This window comes from Pholcus phalangioides, unplaced genomic scaffold (genome assembly GCF_987345545.1).
Source record: "Pholcus phalangioides strain wild (caught in Gottingen) unplaced genomic scaffold, Ppha-v1.0 ptg000003l_1, whole genome shotgun sequence".
Lineage (NCBI taxonomy): Eukaryota > Metazoa > Arthropoda > Arachnida > Araneae > Pholcidae > Pholcus > Pholcus phalangioides.
The window spans coordinates 33,245,870-33,262,992 of record NW_028301596.1 but is presented as its reverse complement, the minus strand read 5'-3'; the positions used below and the strand labels follow the sequence as shown (position 1 = coordinate 33,262,992).

Here is a 17,123-nt window from a genome sequence, read left to right as displayed (position 1 = left end):
CAGTAATTCTGCAACTATTTTTCAAAAAACTAAAAATAACAAACTAAACAACTAAATTAATGAATCCAAAAGAATTAATGAATCCAAAAGAATTAATGAATCCAAAAGAATTAATGAATCAATGAATTAACTAATCCAAAAGAATTAATGAAACTAACTTAACTAAATTAACTTAATTATTAAATTAACGAAATAAATTCAGAATAAGTATATGAGCGTTTTTAGGTAACCCTGTTTAATAACCGATAATACCGCGATATGACTTTGTGGCCCTCGGGCTTCGTTTAAAGATCGATTTAGCCACAACGTCTGAAGTAAGTTAGCAAACCATAAATGCCGGCATTTTTATAGTATTCAAATCTACAAGTATGTAAATCATATATCCCTTTCCACTTGGAAAAATACCATATTTTTTCAAATTTTGCAATTTCTTTTTTTCATTTAATAGCATTCAGGGTTCCCTATTTGCTCAATTTAACACCTCAAAAATTTTCTCGTCCGTATATTATTTCAATGCTTGCCAATAAAAGGTTTAATTACGAAACAAATATTCTACCGCAATTTTTATATTGTGCATTTACACAATTTTGTAAAATCATAAATCTCATTATATAACTGTATTTTTCCATTTCAACTGAAAGATTAGAAATCTAGTGAGAATTGCACTTACCAAAGTGAATATTCCACTCGCAAAACTGCCGCTTCTCACATTTTTCCAGCAGCAACAGCGCCGTAATATAACCATATTTCTTATATTTTTCTGTAACACGTGGTTTATTTCACAGAGATGCACAACATTTCCCGTTTGATAGTGGAGATCTCGAGTATATCCCAGCAGTATATGTAATTCGTGTGGTTCCGCTGCGCCTTCCAAATCACTTATGACTGTCAACGCTCCCGGTTTTGGTTTTGAAGGGATGTTTTCCGGGGGATAAGCGCCACCTGCCGGGATTAGCTTTATAAGGATATTATATATTGAAAACTTGTGGGAACACGAATCTAAAAAAAATCGATTTAGAATACAAGTATTTGTGTGTTCAATTAAATTTTTAAGTTCCAACGTAATAAAGTACAGTAAAAGTTTGTTATAACGACAGTTCACAATCACAGGGAAATTGTTCGTTATAACGGATCTCTCCCATTAAAAATTATTCTAATTAATCTCCCGTTATAATTAACTGAACGAATTTTAGTTTTTTGCACTGTGAAAACATATAAATGGGGGAAAAACAAGATAAATAAATTTACCCTTTTCTTATTTTATTTTGAACTACTTTGGATAAAATATGCATCTACAATCAACTGTTCATGCATATGTTGCGGTAAATGTGTTAAACCGGTTATTATACATGATAGCCAGTTTTTATACATACATATCAATCATCCTATAAGTTTGATAAATTTAATAAATTAATCACTTTTACCGACAAAAATGCATAATACCCAAGCATCGTTGGTAAATTTGATAAATACTTGAATTTTTTATCTATATCACCTTTATCTGTGATTATGCATAATACCACTACAGTATAATTGGTGAATTTGATATGAATTGAAGATGAAATGGTAAATTGAAGATGAAAAAGTTTCAAATGAGTCTAGTATGTTTGATGTGTGAATATAGTCGGACCCCGATATAATGATAGCAAATTTTACGATCGTACCCCGATATGATGATGCAGTGAATATATGAATGAATTTTCATATATAGTACGATTTATCATGCTTAAAAATGACGCGACGCTTGGATATTGTGCATAATCGCAGGTAAAAGTGAGAATGTTTTGAGTACTTAATAAATTGACCAATGACGCTTTTAGGTACCATGCATAATCACAGGAAAATGTGACAAATTTCCGGAAATTCATCAAACTCATCAAAAATGCTTGGTAAGTATGTATAATAACCGGTTATTATGTATCATAACCACGTGTACCTTAATACATACACTTAGCTGTTTTTAGCTGGTCGTGTCAGACTGTGCATTGCACGGTCCACACGTTCAGAAAATATTCCTATAAAAATTTCTCCAACGAAGAAATTTTCTATCTACTCTGAAGCTTAGTAGTTACAGCACTCGTGCGGCTTATTAGGGGCCCGTGGGTTCAAGTTCCGGTAAAGATAGAAATGGATTTTTCCTTCCAATGAAATCAACATCTTTCGAAAAAAAATCAGCATCTTCACACAACATCCAGTTTCCTGAAAAATCTTGCAAATCAAATTTCGAAAAATATTTTTCTTTCGTTTTTTTCCACAGTTTCACAAATGCTCTGCGAAGTCAATTTCATTCCGAATGTTTTTTTTTTCTTTTAATGGCTAATCGGCTCAAAATTTTCTATAAAATAGAATTTCTATTGAAAGTGAAATACGGGGTGATTATAAAAAAACTATCCCGACATATGGGCCCCTAACTATCATACCATTCACAGAAACTGAATGAAATTTTGGCATAAGGTATTTTGAGGTATGCGCTCAAGAATGATACGGAAAACAACAGTGTCACTCTAACAGTTACGGTTACAGTGAGAAAATTTCGGAAATATCAAATGGCAACACCAAGTTTTTTGTATTGTAATGCGATCTCCATACTGAAAAACACTAAATAGCGTTGGAATGGTACCTGTAGCACGAAAATCCCCGGAGCTAGGCAAGGAAAAAGTAAAAAGGACTCTGCCGTGCACCAGAGCATTAATGTTCGTTTTATTCGTCACACCGTCGTTTCTTCGGCTGAGATCCCAGCCTGATTAGTCCTCCACAAGGTCACGTGAAAAATTTGTGAAACACAATAAAATGCTTTATTTTATGCTGCTTCTCTATCCTTATTGGTTGTCCTCACTTTAGCCTATCTACCGCCGATGATTTTCATGCTACAGTTGCAGTTCGAACGCTATTTAGGGTTTTTCACAATGGAGATCACATTCCAATACAAAAAAACTTGGTGTTGCCATTTGATATTTTCGAAATTTTCTCACTGTAACCGTAACTGTTAGAGTGACACTGTTGTTTTCCATATCATTCTTGAGCGCATACCTCAAAATACCTTATGCCAAAATTTCATTCAGTTTTTGTGAATGGTATGATAGTTAGGGGCCCATATGTCGGGATAGTTTTTTTATAATCACCCTGTATATCTCTACAAGGTAACATTCCGAATATAGGTCTGCTTTAGTATTTTCACTATATGGAATAGCCAATTTTTTTTTATTTCCAGCATAAAAGAAAAAAAATCTCCGATCATCGAAAAAAAATAAATTCGATTAAACTATATACAGTGGAACTTCGGTCAACGAGCGATTCGGTTAACGAGCAAAAATTGCGCTCTGTTTATTTATTTTCACGTTTATCACAACTGAGATGATGGTTTTCCGCTTTCGTCCACACACGTACTATGGAATTTTAGGTAATTTTCTCCCCCTACAGTCACCGGTCAGCAGCATGCTTCGCTCGAAAAATGAACACACGTACGAGCGTGGCTGTTTAAGATACGAAACTAGAAGTAGCGTTGTATGTGCTGTTGGCAGGAAAACTGTGGGCGGGCTGATTCCATTATTGAACGCGACTTTGAGGGAGGGGTCACCATTTGTCGAAGAGATTGTGTCCTTGAGAAAGACCATTGGACTGGTGGTGAATGTGAACGACATTCAAGAACCAGTGGAGGAACACGGCCATGAGTTGATGGTTTACGGAAAATTCACCGCGAACAATTTACCACCGGAAAATTCACCGCCATACAATTCACCGCCGGAAAATCCACCGCTAGGAAAATTCACCGACAACAGTTCGATGCGAGTCAGAAAGCGAGGGAGTGAGTGAGTGATTGAGTGAGCGAGCGAGCTACTGAGTCCATGAACGAGTGAGTGAGGAAGTGGATCAATCATTTGTGACACAACTAGGTTAAAACTAACTAATTCACTCACTCCCTCGCTCACTCGCTCACTCAATCACTTAATCACTCACTTACTCACTAGGTCACTCACTCACATACTCACTAGGTCACTCACTCACATACTCACTAGGTCACTCACTCACATACTCACTTGGTCACTCACTCATTCAATTACTAGGTCACTTACTGTCACTCACATACTCAGTAGGTCACTCACTCACTCCTCTCTCACTGACTCAGTAACTCAAAATCGCTCACTCCCACGCTAACTGACTCGCATCGAACTGTTGTCCGTGAATTGTTAGTCGGTGAATTTTCCTAGCGGTGAATTTTCCGGCGGTGAATTTTCCTAGCGGCGATTTTCCTAGCGGTGAATTTTCCTAGCGGCGATTTTCCTAGCGGTGATTTTTCCTAGCGGTGATTTTCCTAGCGGTGATTTTTCCTAGCGGTGATTTTCCTAGCGGTGAATTTTCCTAGTGGTGAATTGATGGCGGTGAATTTTCCAGACACGGGAGTTGACCGTAGTTGAACTGGTCGATCGTCTTTGCAAGGAAGTCTCCTTTGCAAGAAAGAGTTTGGGAAATCTGAGGAAGAGAGGAAGTCCCTCTCTCTCTCACTTTAAATGAGTTTAAAGAAATGTATGGAATGTGGGGGAATCTGCGCAAAATTTGGTAGAAAAGAAGAACCAATCAAATAAAGCTAAAGCTAAGACAGCAATAAATCTGTCCAACGACACGCAGTGCAACTCTTTTCCGAAAAATTCTAAAAAGGAGGCAAAAAACAAGTGTCATTGGAATTGTATTATTTATTTTATTACTATATTTTGTTTCGTATATTATACGAATTATATCCGAGTTTGCATTATTTCTTATTGGGAAGTTTGACTCGAATAACGAGAGATTCGGTTAACGAGCTTACATGCCAACGTGTTCGTTACCCGAAGTTCCACTGTAAATAATATTATTTTGCATTTTATCGTATTCGTGGGGAGAGACTATGCAATATTCAATCACAAGACTTTGTCGAAATTTTTTAATTGAAAATTTTCTATTTAATCTTGTCCCATTATTTAATTGTTATGTGCATCTTTTTCTCAGCCACCTCGTTGGGCATTTTGCCTGTTTTGGTGTTGTATTTGTATTTATATAAAATTGATTTTCTGTTTCCGTTTCTCTGTGTGTATGTTCTCTATACAAATCTACAATTTTAGATCGATAGTCGCCAGATTTTGCATATATACCAAATGGGACCTGACTTGAACGATAGGCTACTTTAAAATTTCGTCAGAGCAGACAAATGCTCCGAACGGGCAAAAATGGTTTTTGGGCCTCAGCAATCACTTTCGTTTGCTTTGGTTACCGTGGTTCCCTAGCAATGCGTTTCAGACGTGTATATGCCTTTAGAATGGTTTGTGTGTCTCACTTCTTTAACGCTGCCAGTGTGTATGTTTATAATAGTTTATGCCTTTATAATGGTTTGTCACATTTTCAATATTCCCAGTAATTAAATAACGTGATCCCCACAAGCGCATTCCCCAGGGATCAGCATGATCCGTCCAGGGAATTTGTTAGTGTTAGTAAACACACATGCCCGAACCGGGATTCGAACCCAGACCTGCACAGTGAGAAGCTAGTTCCCTAACCACTCGACTACCAGGCGGCGAGGGGTCATTAAAGTATTACGTCAGAATCGAGGGGGAGAGAGGGGCATTTGCTGACTTTTGATGACAAGGGGGGAGGGGGTTTGGAGGTTGTTTACGTCATCAAGCACCCCTTTTTGAAGATATGAAATATTCTAAGCTGCTGACGAGGGGGGGGGTCAGTGTTTTGCTGACAAGGGGTCAAAAATGACTGAAAATCTGCTTCTGTCATACGTGAATGGCCCCTGAGAGCTTTTTGAATAGACGTCAGAATCACCAGCCTCATTTTGAGAGATAGACAAAGGATGAGCCCCCCCCCATAGAAATCAGTGTTGGAATTCACAATTTTACTGTAGAAATGCGGAAATTTAATGGGGTTTTCTGCCTCATCAATAATTTTAAAAATTGTATTGAATTCTCGGTAATGAAATATTGAGTTCGCTTAGAGGTACGAAGCCTAGAAAATTAAATATGAAGTAATTTGCCGCACCCCTACTTTTGAGTTGGATATTCATGCAATAACATTGATTTCAACTTTTTATTCATATCTTCTCAAGCATGAAAATGTGTCTGTATTGTCTTTTACTATTCAACTGCATAAATTGATATAGTTTAGGTTGTTTTAAAATTAATTATGAGGCCCATAAACTGCATCGAATAAATTCCACAGTGCTTTAACTAAGCATTTTTGGAAGCTGAAACAGGCAGATGGAAAACCCGGGCAACGCCGGGTATTATATCTAGTTTATTATAAAGAGGGAAGCAGCGTACATATATTTCGAAAATTTTATTCAAAATGCATAATGGGCTAAAAATTCAATTAATGCATTACATTTCTCTCTCGCTATTCCTTAATTTATTTCTCCAGAAATCACTTTATTTTTTTGTTAAAATGTATATTATATATATATACAAAAAAATCTTTAAATAAAGAACACTTTTAAGTATCCTTTATGGTTATTCCGAAATGCAAATACTCTTCGGAATTCCGTCATCAATATGCAGAAAAAATATGAGTAAATATCATTGTCATAACTACGTACATGCACGAAGGAAATACAATTTTTATGAAATTTTTCTATTTGTTGTAATTGAAAATGCAAAAGAAGTCATCATATTATATTATATTTTGCTTCATTGAATGCACATACAAAGTAATATATTCATGAATTCGTAGGTTGGCGAACGACGAAACCTCATTATGGTGTTTTGACCCAGACTAATCCTAGTCCTTTTGTTAAAGAAGATGAATAAGAAATTGAGGAAAGCGGCGGTTTGTAAGACTCCTTTGGGGAAGAAATAGGATATGTATGCGCAATTCCGATTTACTGAGACTTATTTATTTAAAGTGACTTGCACGTATGCATAAATATGCAAGCCAAATATTTTTGGAGAGGGAATGAGTACACAATGATAGCTTGAATCTCAGGGGTGTAGAGAATGATTATATCAGTTTTTGAATATATTGTGTATGTTATTACATGCTGATAGGTTAGTTTTTCAGAAATTATTTAGATGTGATTGTTTTTTAATTAATTACCGTCTTTATATACATGCAGCTATTATTGGAAAAATTTCACAATTTCACGAGGTTACTTGGTTACTTACTGCACACACAATCGGCAAATGCAAATTTAACTACTTTCTGAAGTAAATGTCATGTTATAGTCCGCGGTTGCGTGTTATCCGTATACTGTGAGACCTCGGCCAGGGCCACAACTAAGGGGTGTGCGACAGGTGAGGTCGCATAGTGCCCCTCGTTTTGAGGGGGAGCCATATGGTAATAGAAGTGAAGAAACATACAGTGTGTATCACACAATTACATTTTCTTTAGTAAATAAGGTACCTGAGATTCAACTATGGAATTATTATTTCTATTAATTAACTTTTTTCATAAGTTCTAAATTTTCATCAATTCTGGAATAATTTCTTTAAATTCTGGATTTTTTTCATTTCTGAAATTGTGCGTGCGTGCGCGTGCGCTGGGAACCGTGTCTGATTTCATTATCCGAAATCTTCGTTAGCCAGAACGCGATTCCCTTACCTTTCCATAGAAAACAGTTTAATTCATTCCAGACACTGCCCAAAGTTTAAGGATAAGTTTTTTAAAACACCAGGTGGCTTCATAAAAAAAAGACAAAAACTGACCGTAGGCTGAAATGAACAGCTTTAAAATTTGATGAATGAGAATTTAAAAGAATATGAGATACCGAAGCGTGTTTGTTTTATTTTACATTATGTACACAACCACCACCAGCGTGTTACGGGACACATCAGATGACCCCGAGGGTCACATTTGGCCCGCAGGCCATGGGTTGAGCAAGTATGATCTATACACATTATATCCAGTTGTCTTTACTTTGTTCTGAATGACAGAGTGGCATCATCTCTCTGTATAGATATGTTGCTGCTAAAACCCGAAGTGCGTCAATTCACGAAGTGGCCGAGAGGTTTGGCCAAAGTCTGATTTTCAGGAATTATTCGGGCTTTGGCCGGCCAATTCGCGAAGTGTATTGGATTACCTCCATGTGATGACAGGGGGGAAAAGAGGAATTTCAGAGGTAAAAACTATTCATATCATAATATAGACATATAGTTTTTTCTAGCAGATTAAAAAAAAAAGATTCCCGCTTGATCTGGCCGGTCACTTCGTGAACTGGCCAATTTCTTGATTTGGCGGTAACAGATATTTAAAATTTATAGAAATTTTTCTGAATTACCATAAGTACAAGTAGAGAAAGATTCAATTTATGCAGAAAAATGAGACTGGAATACTTACTATAGATGATTATCTAAACATGCGTTACATGAATCATTCGGATTAATATCCAGACTAGTAAGATGTTCCCTCCTGCCATAAAGCGTTTTATGGCCCAGTTTATGATAACTACGTTATCTGGAACCACACTCGCGAAATGCAATTTAGTCAACTGATGTTTGAGAGCAATTAGATGACGGACATTAATATTTATGTATATGCATAGGCTTTCTATTTTAACAATTTCTTTAAATGGTTTTTTCTTCGTAATCGTAATAAAAACAAATATCTCTCTGGTATATATATATATATATATATCAGAGTCAGGTCAGGTCTATCATCTGAGGTTAGCAGTGATGGTAATTTCGACGAGTAAAATTTCCTTCAAAAATATTCCTTCCAGGTAAGTTTTTCCGTAAAAATTAAAACCTAATGTGCTGCCGTCTATCGGTAAAAATATTCAGTCAAGTATTTAGCAGGGGGAAAAGGTCAGATTATTTTCTGTTGGATACACTTGAAATGTTTTATGAAGTAGCATTCTTCACTCTGGTTAGAGCATTCATTCATAATTTGCTGAAAGAAAAGGAAGATGAAAAAAAAGTTCTCTTAACAATGACTCATTAATAATTATTTATAATTAGTACATTTGATTGAATGAAGAGTTTAGTTAAACTCCCGTCAAAATGCTGGTGGTCTGCAATGGCATAGCAAGCAAGCAATGCCTTGTATGCAGCCGTTTTGTTCCTGGTGCCGCCCGCGAATCCGCGTCTGACCATCTGTTGCCCGTTGAGCAGAGAGAAGTTGATATATATGTTACGGTAAATGTGATAAATTCGGTTATTATGCATACTTACCAGTCATTTTGGTAAGATTAATAAATTTTTTAAATTAATCACTTTTACCGGTGATTATGCACAGTATCCAAGCGTCGCTGGTAAATTTAATAAGTACTAAAAAATTATCACTTTTACCGGCGATTATGCATAACATCCAGCGACGCGTCGTTGGATGATAAATCTTACTACATGATAGTTCACACATGTGTTGTATCATTATATCGGGATACGATCGTAAAATTTGTTATCATTGTATCGTGTTAGGGCGCTGTGGACCGCGCCGGCGGGGCCTTGTCGGGGCTGAGGGGGGGGGGTCGCGCCCGCGTTGCTGTCCTGGCTTTGTCGAGCGGTGATGTGCCCTGGGATTGGGGGTTTGGATGTGGGGGTGTGGTTGTGCCGCTTTGGGAATTGGCGGGATGTTGGTCCGAACCGGGTATTCTTTCCCGGCGTGCCGATTTGAGTTTTTTCCGGCACGCTCACGATCAATGAGCTTCTATCGCAAAAGCGACAGAGCCTGGGCATGCTCGGTTCTATACTATACTATCGGAGTCCGACTATATTCATCACACATGCTAGACTCATTTGTAAGTTTTTTCATATTTATCAAATTCACCGATTACACTAGGATATAATGTATAATCACAGATAAAGACGATAAAGTTAAAGATATTTTTATCAAATTTACCAACGACTCTTCATTATTATGCTGGGCCGTAACTAGAGGGGGGCGGGGGGCCAACTGCCCCGGGCAGCAAAATTTAGGGGGCTGCAGTTTTAGGCGGAAACAAAGAACACATTACGAAATTATCGAAGCTTAAATTTGTGGGTGGTGGTCGGCAAAATAATGCGGCGAACAGCTGAATCGCGTTTGCCCCGAGCGACAAAAAATCCCAGATACGGCCATAGCCCACTAAACAATTAAGGCCCTCCAACTCAGAGCGTCACGTGACCTGACGTCATTTTACCCGTCCCAGTGTCCGGTAGCTGCTTGTGGGAAGGAAGAAGACATTCGCCATAGTTTCAGCGTGATTTTTTCCTTCGTTTTTTAAAAATGCCTGACCGTTGTTTTGTAACTTCTTGCCATTCCAATTACGACGGAACTACGGAATACTTTTCCGTGTTCCAATTTCCGAAGGAAAAAAAATTGAAAGAGATTTGGATCAAGAAGATTCCTAGGAATGACTTATTGCCAACACACCGTAGTGTAGTATGTGAAAGGCATTTCGCAGAAGAATGCATCGTACGTTTCGATGAATTCGTTTCTAATGGTGAACTGGTGAAGTTAAAAAGACGTCGACCAAAACTAAAAGTGGGATCTGTGCCGACCATCTTTCCCGGTTGCCCATCGTATTTATCTACCACTACTACTCAACCTAGAGAAAGTAGAGACAGTAAACTGAGAAAAGCTGACGAAACCAATCTCAGCAAATTCGTTTGTAATGATAAAATTGCGAACTTTGAAGATTTCAATTCTACATTCTCCAGCAAGATCCAAGTGCCGGACAATGTTTTGGTGTTCAAAACCAGTGAGTCATGTGTTTGCATTTTGTTTATGTGTTTCAATGACATACCAAAAGTAAAAAAAAGTATAAAAGTATCGTCAACTTTAAATGTGCAGGTTTTTGTCGGGGAAAATAAATTGGATGACAAACTTTATTGCCATTTGTTAAATGATGGAAAACTTTCTTTTTGGAGTCAATTAGAAAATTTACTTTCAATTGTGAGGAATAGCCAGGTGAACTATGCTGAACCGAATAGGTATGAAGCAGCATTAGAAAGTCTCGAACTCCTAGCTTCTGAGAATACAGATAATCCAAAAAATCGCCATATCAAGTTTCTATATGAACAGCTCTTGTTGTTTTCAAAAGATAAACACGGCCACAGGTACAGTACTGATGTATATTATTTTGCTTCCAATCTGTACACTGTATCTCCAGCATGCTATAAAGCACTATTAAATTCTGATGTTTTAACACTGCCATGCATTAGCTCTCTTAAAAAATTGATGAATGTTTTAAGTTTGAATGGTTCCCCAATTAATAAGGATAATATTGACTATGTCACATTGAAATGTCAAAAGCTTGGAGATGAAGAAAGGTTGGTGAACCTACTAATAGATGAAATTCACGTGAAGCCAAAAGTGTGTTTCAAAGGCAAAAAAATCATGGGTTATGCTGAAAATGAAAAAAATAAAGAAGCCACCTCTGTTCAAGCATTCATGATAGCATCAGTTTTTTCCTCCTACAAAGAGATTATAGCTCTTGTGCCTGTATGTAAAATGTCTGCAGAAGATCTTTGTTTACTTGTTAAACAAGCTCTGGAATTACTTTTTAGAGCTGGTTTTGAAGTCTGTGCCCTTGTTTCAGATAACAACAGTGTAAATAGAAAGATGTTTACGGCATTGGCCAATCTTGAGAACTCCACATATGTCAACAAAATACCACCTACAGTTATTGCCAACCCAATAAATGGAGCTGACCTCTTCTTACTTTTTGATGCAGTGCATATACTGAAATGCATAAGAAACAATTGGCTAAACCAATTAGATGCTGACAAAACATTTGTTTGTCCAGATCCTTCAGGAGAAAAAGAACTAATTAAACCTCGCTTTGGATTATTAAGAAAAATTTATAATGAGGAAAAATCATGCACTATAAAATATGCATTCAAATTGAATGTTAAGTCATTGTATCCGACAAGCATGGAGCGACAAAATGTTCTTCCCGCAGTGAACATATTTCATGAATCAAATTGTGCTGCTCTGCAAAGACTTTCAGAGAAACCTAATTCTGGAATTTTTCAAGTAGATGACACCATAAAGTTCTTGAAATATGTGAAGCGATGGTGGGATATTTTGAATGTATCTCATCAAAACAAAGGCGCCCATACAAGAAATGAAAACTCCTTTCCTCTAACAGCTGAGGATGCTGAAAATTTCATGTTTCTTTCCTCTTTTACTGAATGGGCCACAAAATGGCAAAACATGAAATTGAAAGCCAGACATGGTTGCCTTTCTCAAGAAACCTTTCTTGCACTCATTCACACCACTTCAACAATCATAGATGTATCCAAGCGATTGCTAAAAGATGGTGCTAAGTATGTCCTGACAACAAAATTCCACACTGATGCACTCGAATTCAGGTTTTCCCAATATCGGCAGTTGTCAGGTGCAAATTACCATGTTTCCCTTCAACAGGTCTTGGAATCTGAGAGAAAGCTTCGTGTGAAGTCAATGTTGAAATTGCATTCCCACAAATATGGAGAAACGTCATTGACATTATTCTTCAGTGAATTCACTAGTTATTGTAAAATGAATGAAACTGACGTTTCTTCTTTTTCACAGGTTGTTGAAGAAGTGGACATGAAAAATATGACAAATTGTGAATCAGACATAATAACATATATTGCTGGTTACTGTGTTCACAAATTGAAATTAACTTGCAACTCATGCAAGGAATTTTTTTCAGGCTCTTTTGATTTGAGTATTGATTTCAATTTGGCACTTTTGCCTTCCGCCATGGAAAGAGAAATTCACTCTGGTTACTTAGACATGATAAATAGAGGAGGAATGAAAATTCCTTCTGCTGATATTGTATTTTCTCTTTCTGTTTGTTATGTAATTTTTGAAACCCTTATATCTTCCCGATATGAGAAAGCATTTCTTTCATGTGACATAAAACAGCATTCAGTTTTAGTCAAATTGACTGAATTATATTTGAAAGAATGCCTGATTGTTGACTTGGGGGAAACTTGCCCAGAATGCAATTTTTGTTTCTTTGATGGGATTTCTAAAATCATCAAGAGCTTTGCCAATGTTTGTTTGAATAACTATACAAAAAATAAAAACAATGATGCTACATTTGATAAGTTAAAGGCAAAAAAGTCTGGAAAAGCAACTGCATCTTCTTGCTCAAAAGGTCAAAAAAGAAAAATACAAATATATGAAACTTGATCACTTAATGATTACATTTCGATCACAGACAAAACTTTAGATCTAAATGAATTTAAATTTACAAGAATTTGGTTTTTTATCTATCACGTTGGTGTGCATCAGTAAATATGTGTATATTTAATTATAGTTTAGAATTTAGTTAGCTTCAATGGTTTTATCTGTAAATATATGTACCATAGTTAATGATAATTTAGAATTTAGTTATTTTTTATCTGCAAATGTGTATATATGTAAATATCTAATTATAATTTTTCTATTAACGACTATTGATGAACATGTGTGCAAACAATCTGGAAAAAAAGAAATTGTAGACAAAGGAAACGTGATCTTAATTTCCTCATCTACAACGTAATATGCACTTGCTCTACAATATACATGTGCATATGTTAATATGTGTACAGTTAATGATAACTTAGAATTTAGTTAGTTTTTATCTGCAAATGTGTATCTGTAAATATGTATATATGTAAATATCTAATTATAGTTTTTATAATAATGAATATTGATGAACATATGTACAAGCTACAATTTGGAAAAGAAAGATTGTAGACCAAAATTAACCTGATCTTAATTTCCCCATCTACAACCTAATGTGTACTTGCTCTACAGCGTTAATGTGCATATGTAGATATGCATATAGTTCCTGATAATTTAGAATTTAGTTAGTTTTTATCTGCAAATGTGTATATAAATATATGTGAATACCTAATTATAATTTTTATATTAACGAATATTGATGAACAGGTGTGCAAGCTACAATTTGGAAAAAAAAAATTGCAAACAAAAAGAAACGTGATCTTAATTTCCTCATCTACAACGTAATATGCACTTGCTCTACAATATACATGTGCATATATGTAAATATGTGTACAGTTAATGATAACTTAGAATTTAGTTAGTTTTTATCTGCAAATGTGTATCTGTAAATATGTATATAGTAAATATTTAATTATAATTTTTATATGAACAAATATTGAACATATTTGGAAGCTACAATTTGAAAAAGAAAAATTGTCAACATAAAGAGGCGTGATCTGAACTGCATCTACAATGTGTCTATGTAAAATTAAATTATAACCACATGTGCACATTGTAATAAATGTTTATATGTAAAATTAAATCATGTCATTAAATATAAGATGTTTAATTGATGATAATTTAGAATTTAGTTTTTATTCGTAAATATGTATGCATGTAAATTTTTAATTTTTATTAACAAATATTGATGATCATATGAACAAGCTCACAAGTTGGGAAAGAAAAATTGTAGATGGAAAAGAAACTTGATCTGAATTACTTCATCTACAAAGTAAATATGTGCATGTGTTTTTATTTGTAAATGTATATAGGTAAATTTTTATTTTTATGTAATATCTAATTAAGGTTTTTATTAACGAGCATGTAAGAAAGCTTACAATTGGGAAAAGAAAGATTGTAGGTGCAAAAAACTTTATTGGAATCAATCTATAACGTAAATGTGTACATGTAAATATATGTATATTTAACTATAATTAAGAATTTTATATATCTCTATATGTAGAATTTATGTATCTAAGTATTCACATATGTAAATAGTAATTATCTAATGATAGTGAGAAACCCAATTTGCAAATGGAAGTTTATATACTGAATGAAATGTGGACTTTGCCAATTTCATTCACTATTTTGCATCAAAATTTATTGTTGGAATAAAATTTTGTGTAAAAACAAAAAAAAGAAATAAAAACAGTTTGATGTTTTAAAGTGTTAGTTTTTTTTCCGCAGTTTCTTTCATGGAATGTTTTTTGCAGCTTTTTTTTTAAATTGAGTGATGATGAACATATTTTGAAATATATTAATAAAATGGGACTAAATTTAGTTTCCAAGGTCAAGAATAATTGTGTTAATAAAATTCGGTTGGCCAGTTTCTGATATTAGGATGAAAAATCTCAAAAATCAAGTAATTAAATTTTATATATATCGAAATAGTTTTTATTTTCTTTAACCGCATATTGTTCTTCATGAATAAATACTATAGAGATAATTTCGATTAAAATGTGTTATAAATTTACGAGTAATCATAGTAGATAATTTTCGTATTAATTTCGCTCAAAAACATATTTGCGGATCAAAAATGATGTCATTCCTTAATAAATCTTACTTTATTTAAAAAAAAATATCTTTTTAACGGAAAAATATGATAGTTTCTTGATAAAGTGTTAAAAAAAATTGGATATATATGTGGGCATTTTCATCCAAACTAAACGGAGTTTCTCAAATTGAAACGAGGGATATTTATTTTTTGTATCGCTTAAGAAAGAGCTCCTTGAAAAACCTTCCTATTAGAAGAGCCTTAGCTAAGGGGAAAGACGGAATATGTGACGTCACGCGGAGGAGTTATCTGGCCTTGAATGTCTAGTCGGCCGTGATACGGCCCTGTTACTATGCATAACCCCTGGTAAAAGTAAGAATTTGTAATTTTCTTAGTATTTAGGGGCCGTTCAAGTATTACGTCATCATCGATGGGGGGGGGGTTGCGATTTGCTGACTTTTGAACACAAGGGGGGAGGGGAGTTTGGATAATGCTTACGTCACCAACCACCCTTTATGAAAATATGAGTTAGGATTCAGAGGGGCAGAGCTGATGACGAAATTTTGCTGACAAGAGGGGGAGGGGGTCAAAAATGGCTAAAAATTTGCTTACGTAATACTTGAATGGCTCCTTATCAAATTTACCAACTACACTTGAGTATTATTCCTATTTGCCGGTGATAATATTTTTACTTTTATTAAATTTACCAACGGCGTTTGGGTGTAAAGCCAGGATTACACTATAAAAACTTCATAAATGTTCATAAATAAGGGCATCGACAGCATTTACTTGAATGTAACCGATAACTTTATCGGTTAAATTTCTCAAGTTTTATAAAGGAACTTTTAGTATAGTATAGTGCAGAACCGAGCACGCCCAGGCTCTGTCACTTTTGCGATATAAGCTCATTGATCGTGATATCGTGGGCGTGCCGAAAAAAAGAAACTTTGAAAAAAAAAGGAACTTTTATGAAACTCTTATAGTATAATTCCGGGATGCATATTTCTATGCTCATGCAGATTTGCAGCTAAAAGCGATAAATATATCTAACTTACCGAGAGGAATGGTACGTCTCCAAAATAACCGGTTATTATGTACAGTAACCGATTTTTCACACATTGACCTTGGCTTATACACTACAGTAACGTAAACGCTGCAAGCTATAAAATTAAATTTTCTAAAAGAATATGAACGGTGCTTATTCCGGGACATGCGTTAGATGATTGAAACAAATAACTCCGATAAAAATAGAACAAACCTTATAAATGGAATCGAAACAAATATCAGAGTCTATTAGAAGCATCATTCAACTGGAACATATATGAGTTTTATTTTTCAAGAACATGAAACATTCGGACCCACAAGTGAAACGAAACCTATTAGAAGGGCTTCTTCTCGGTCCATGCCTTGAGAATTTCATGAAGCTATCGTAAAATTGAGTTGTGACTTTTCATGGCACTTTTTCTTTTTCTTTAGAGACCAAATCGTGTTCATCAAACTGTATACGAGAGAATTCATTTCACCCCTGGGAAAAATCCCAAAACAAGATAAGTAGTAATTCCTTTTTATGTTACGTCGGGAAAAAAAACCCAAGAAATTACTGACGCAATACAGTATAACAATAAAAAATAAATACATTTCATTCAGAGACAGAAGAAGTCAAAGAGATATAATTTACAGCAAACGATTTCTATATGGAAAAAAATAAGATAGAAGTCGACGCTTGATTGGCTTCTTCTTATAAGACAATTCCCATCAATTTATCCTTCTTGACTCGTGTAGGTAGAAAGGAAAGTGTTTTTCAACTTTCCTTTTTCTAGTTACTGACCGATGAAATTGGGTAAACAATTTTACAGGCCGACATAAATGAAAGAAATGATTTGTGGACCGCGAAAAAAAAAGAAATGAGGGAAAATCTCCTAACCTGTTTAAATTTTTTCTCTCTCACTTCTCTCTTCTTTTATACTTTACATGCGAGAAA

The 17,123-nt window shown here is 35.1% G+C and overlaps 1 protein-coding gene across 1 annotated transcript in view; it reads right to left on the bottom strand.

Moving 5' to 3' along the window:
* LOC149088442 (uncharacterized) overlaps positions 1-856 on the bottom strand; it is a 153,676-nt gene extending 152,820 nt beyond the window's left edge. Inside the window, exon 1 of the mRNA XM_089253005.1 lies at positions 671-856. Within this exon, the coding sequence (XP_089109131.1) occupies positions 671-745 (75 nt within the window). The 5' untranslated portion in view covers positions 746-856. The remainder of the gene's footprint in view (positions 1-670) is intronic.
* Positions 857-17,123: the final 16,267 nt, after the last annotated feature.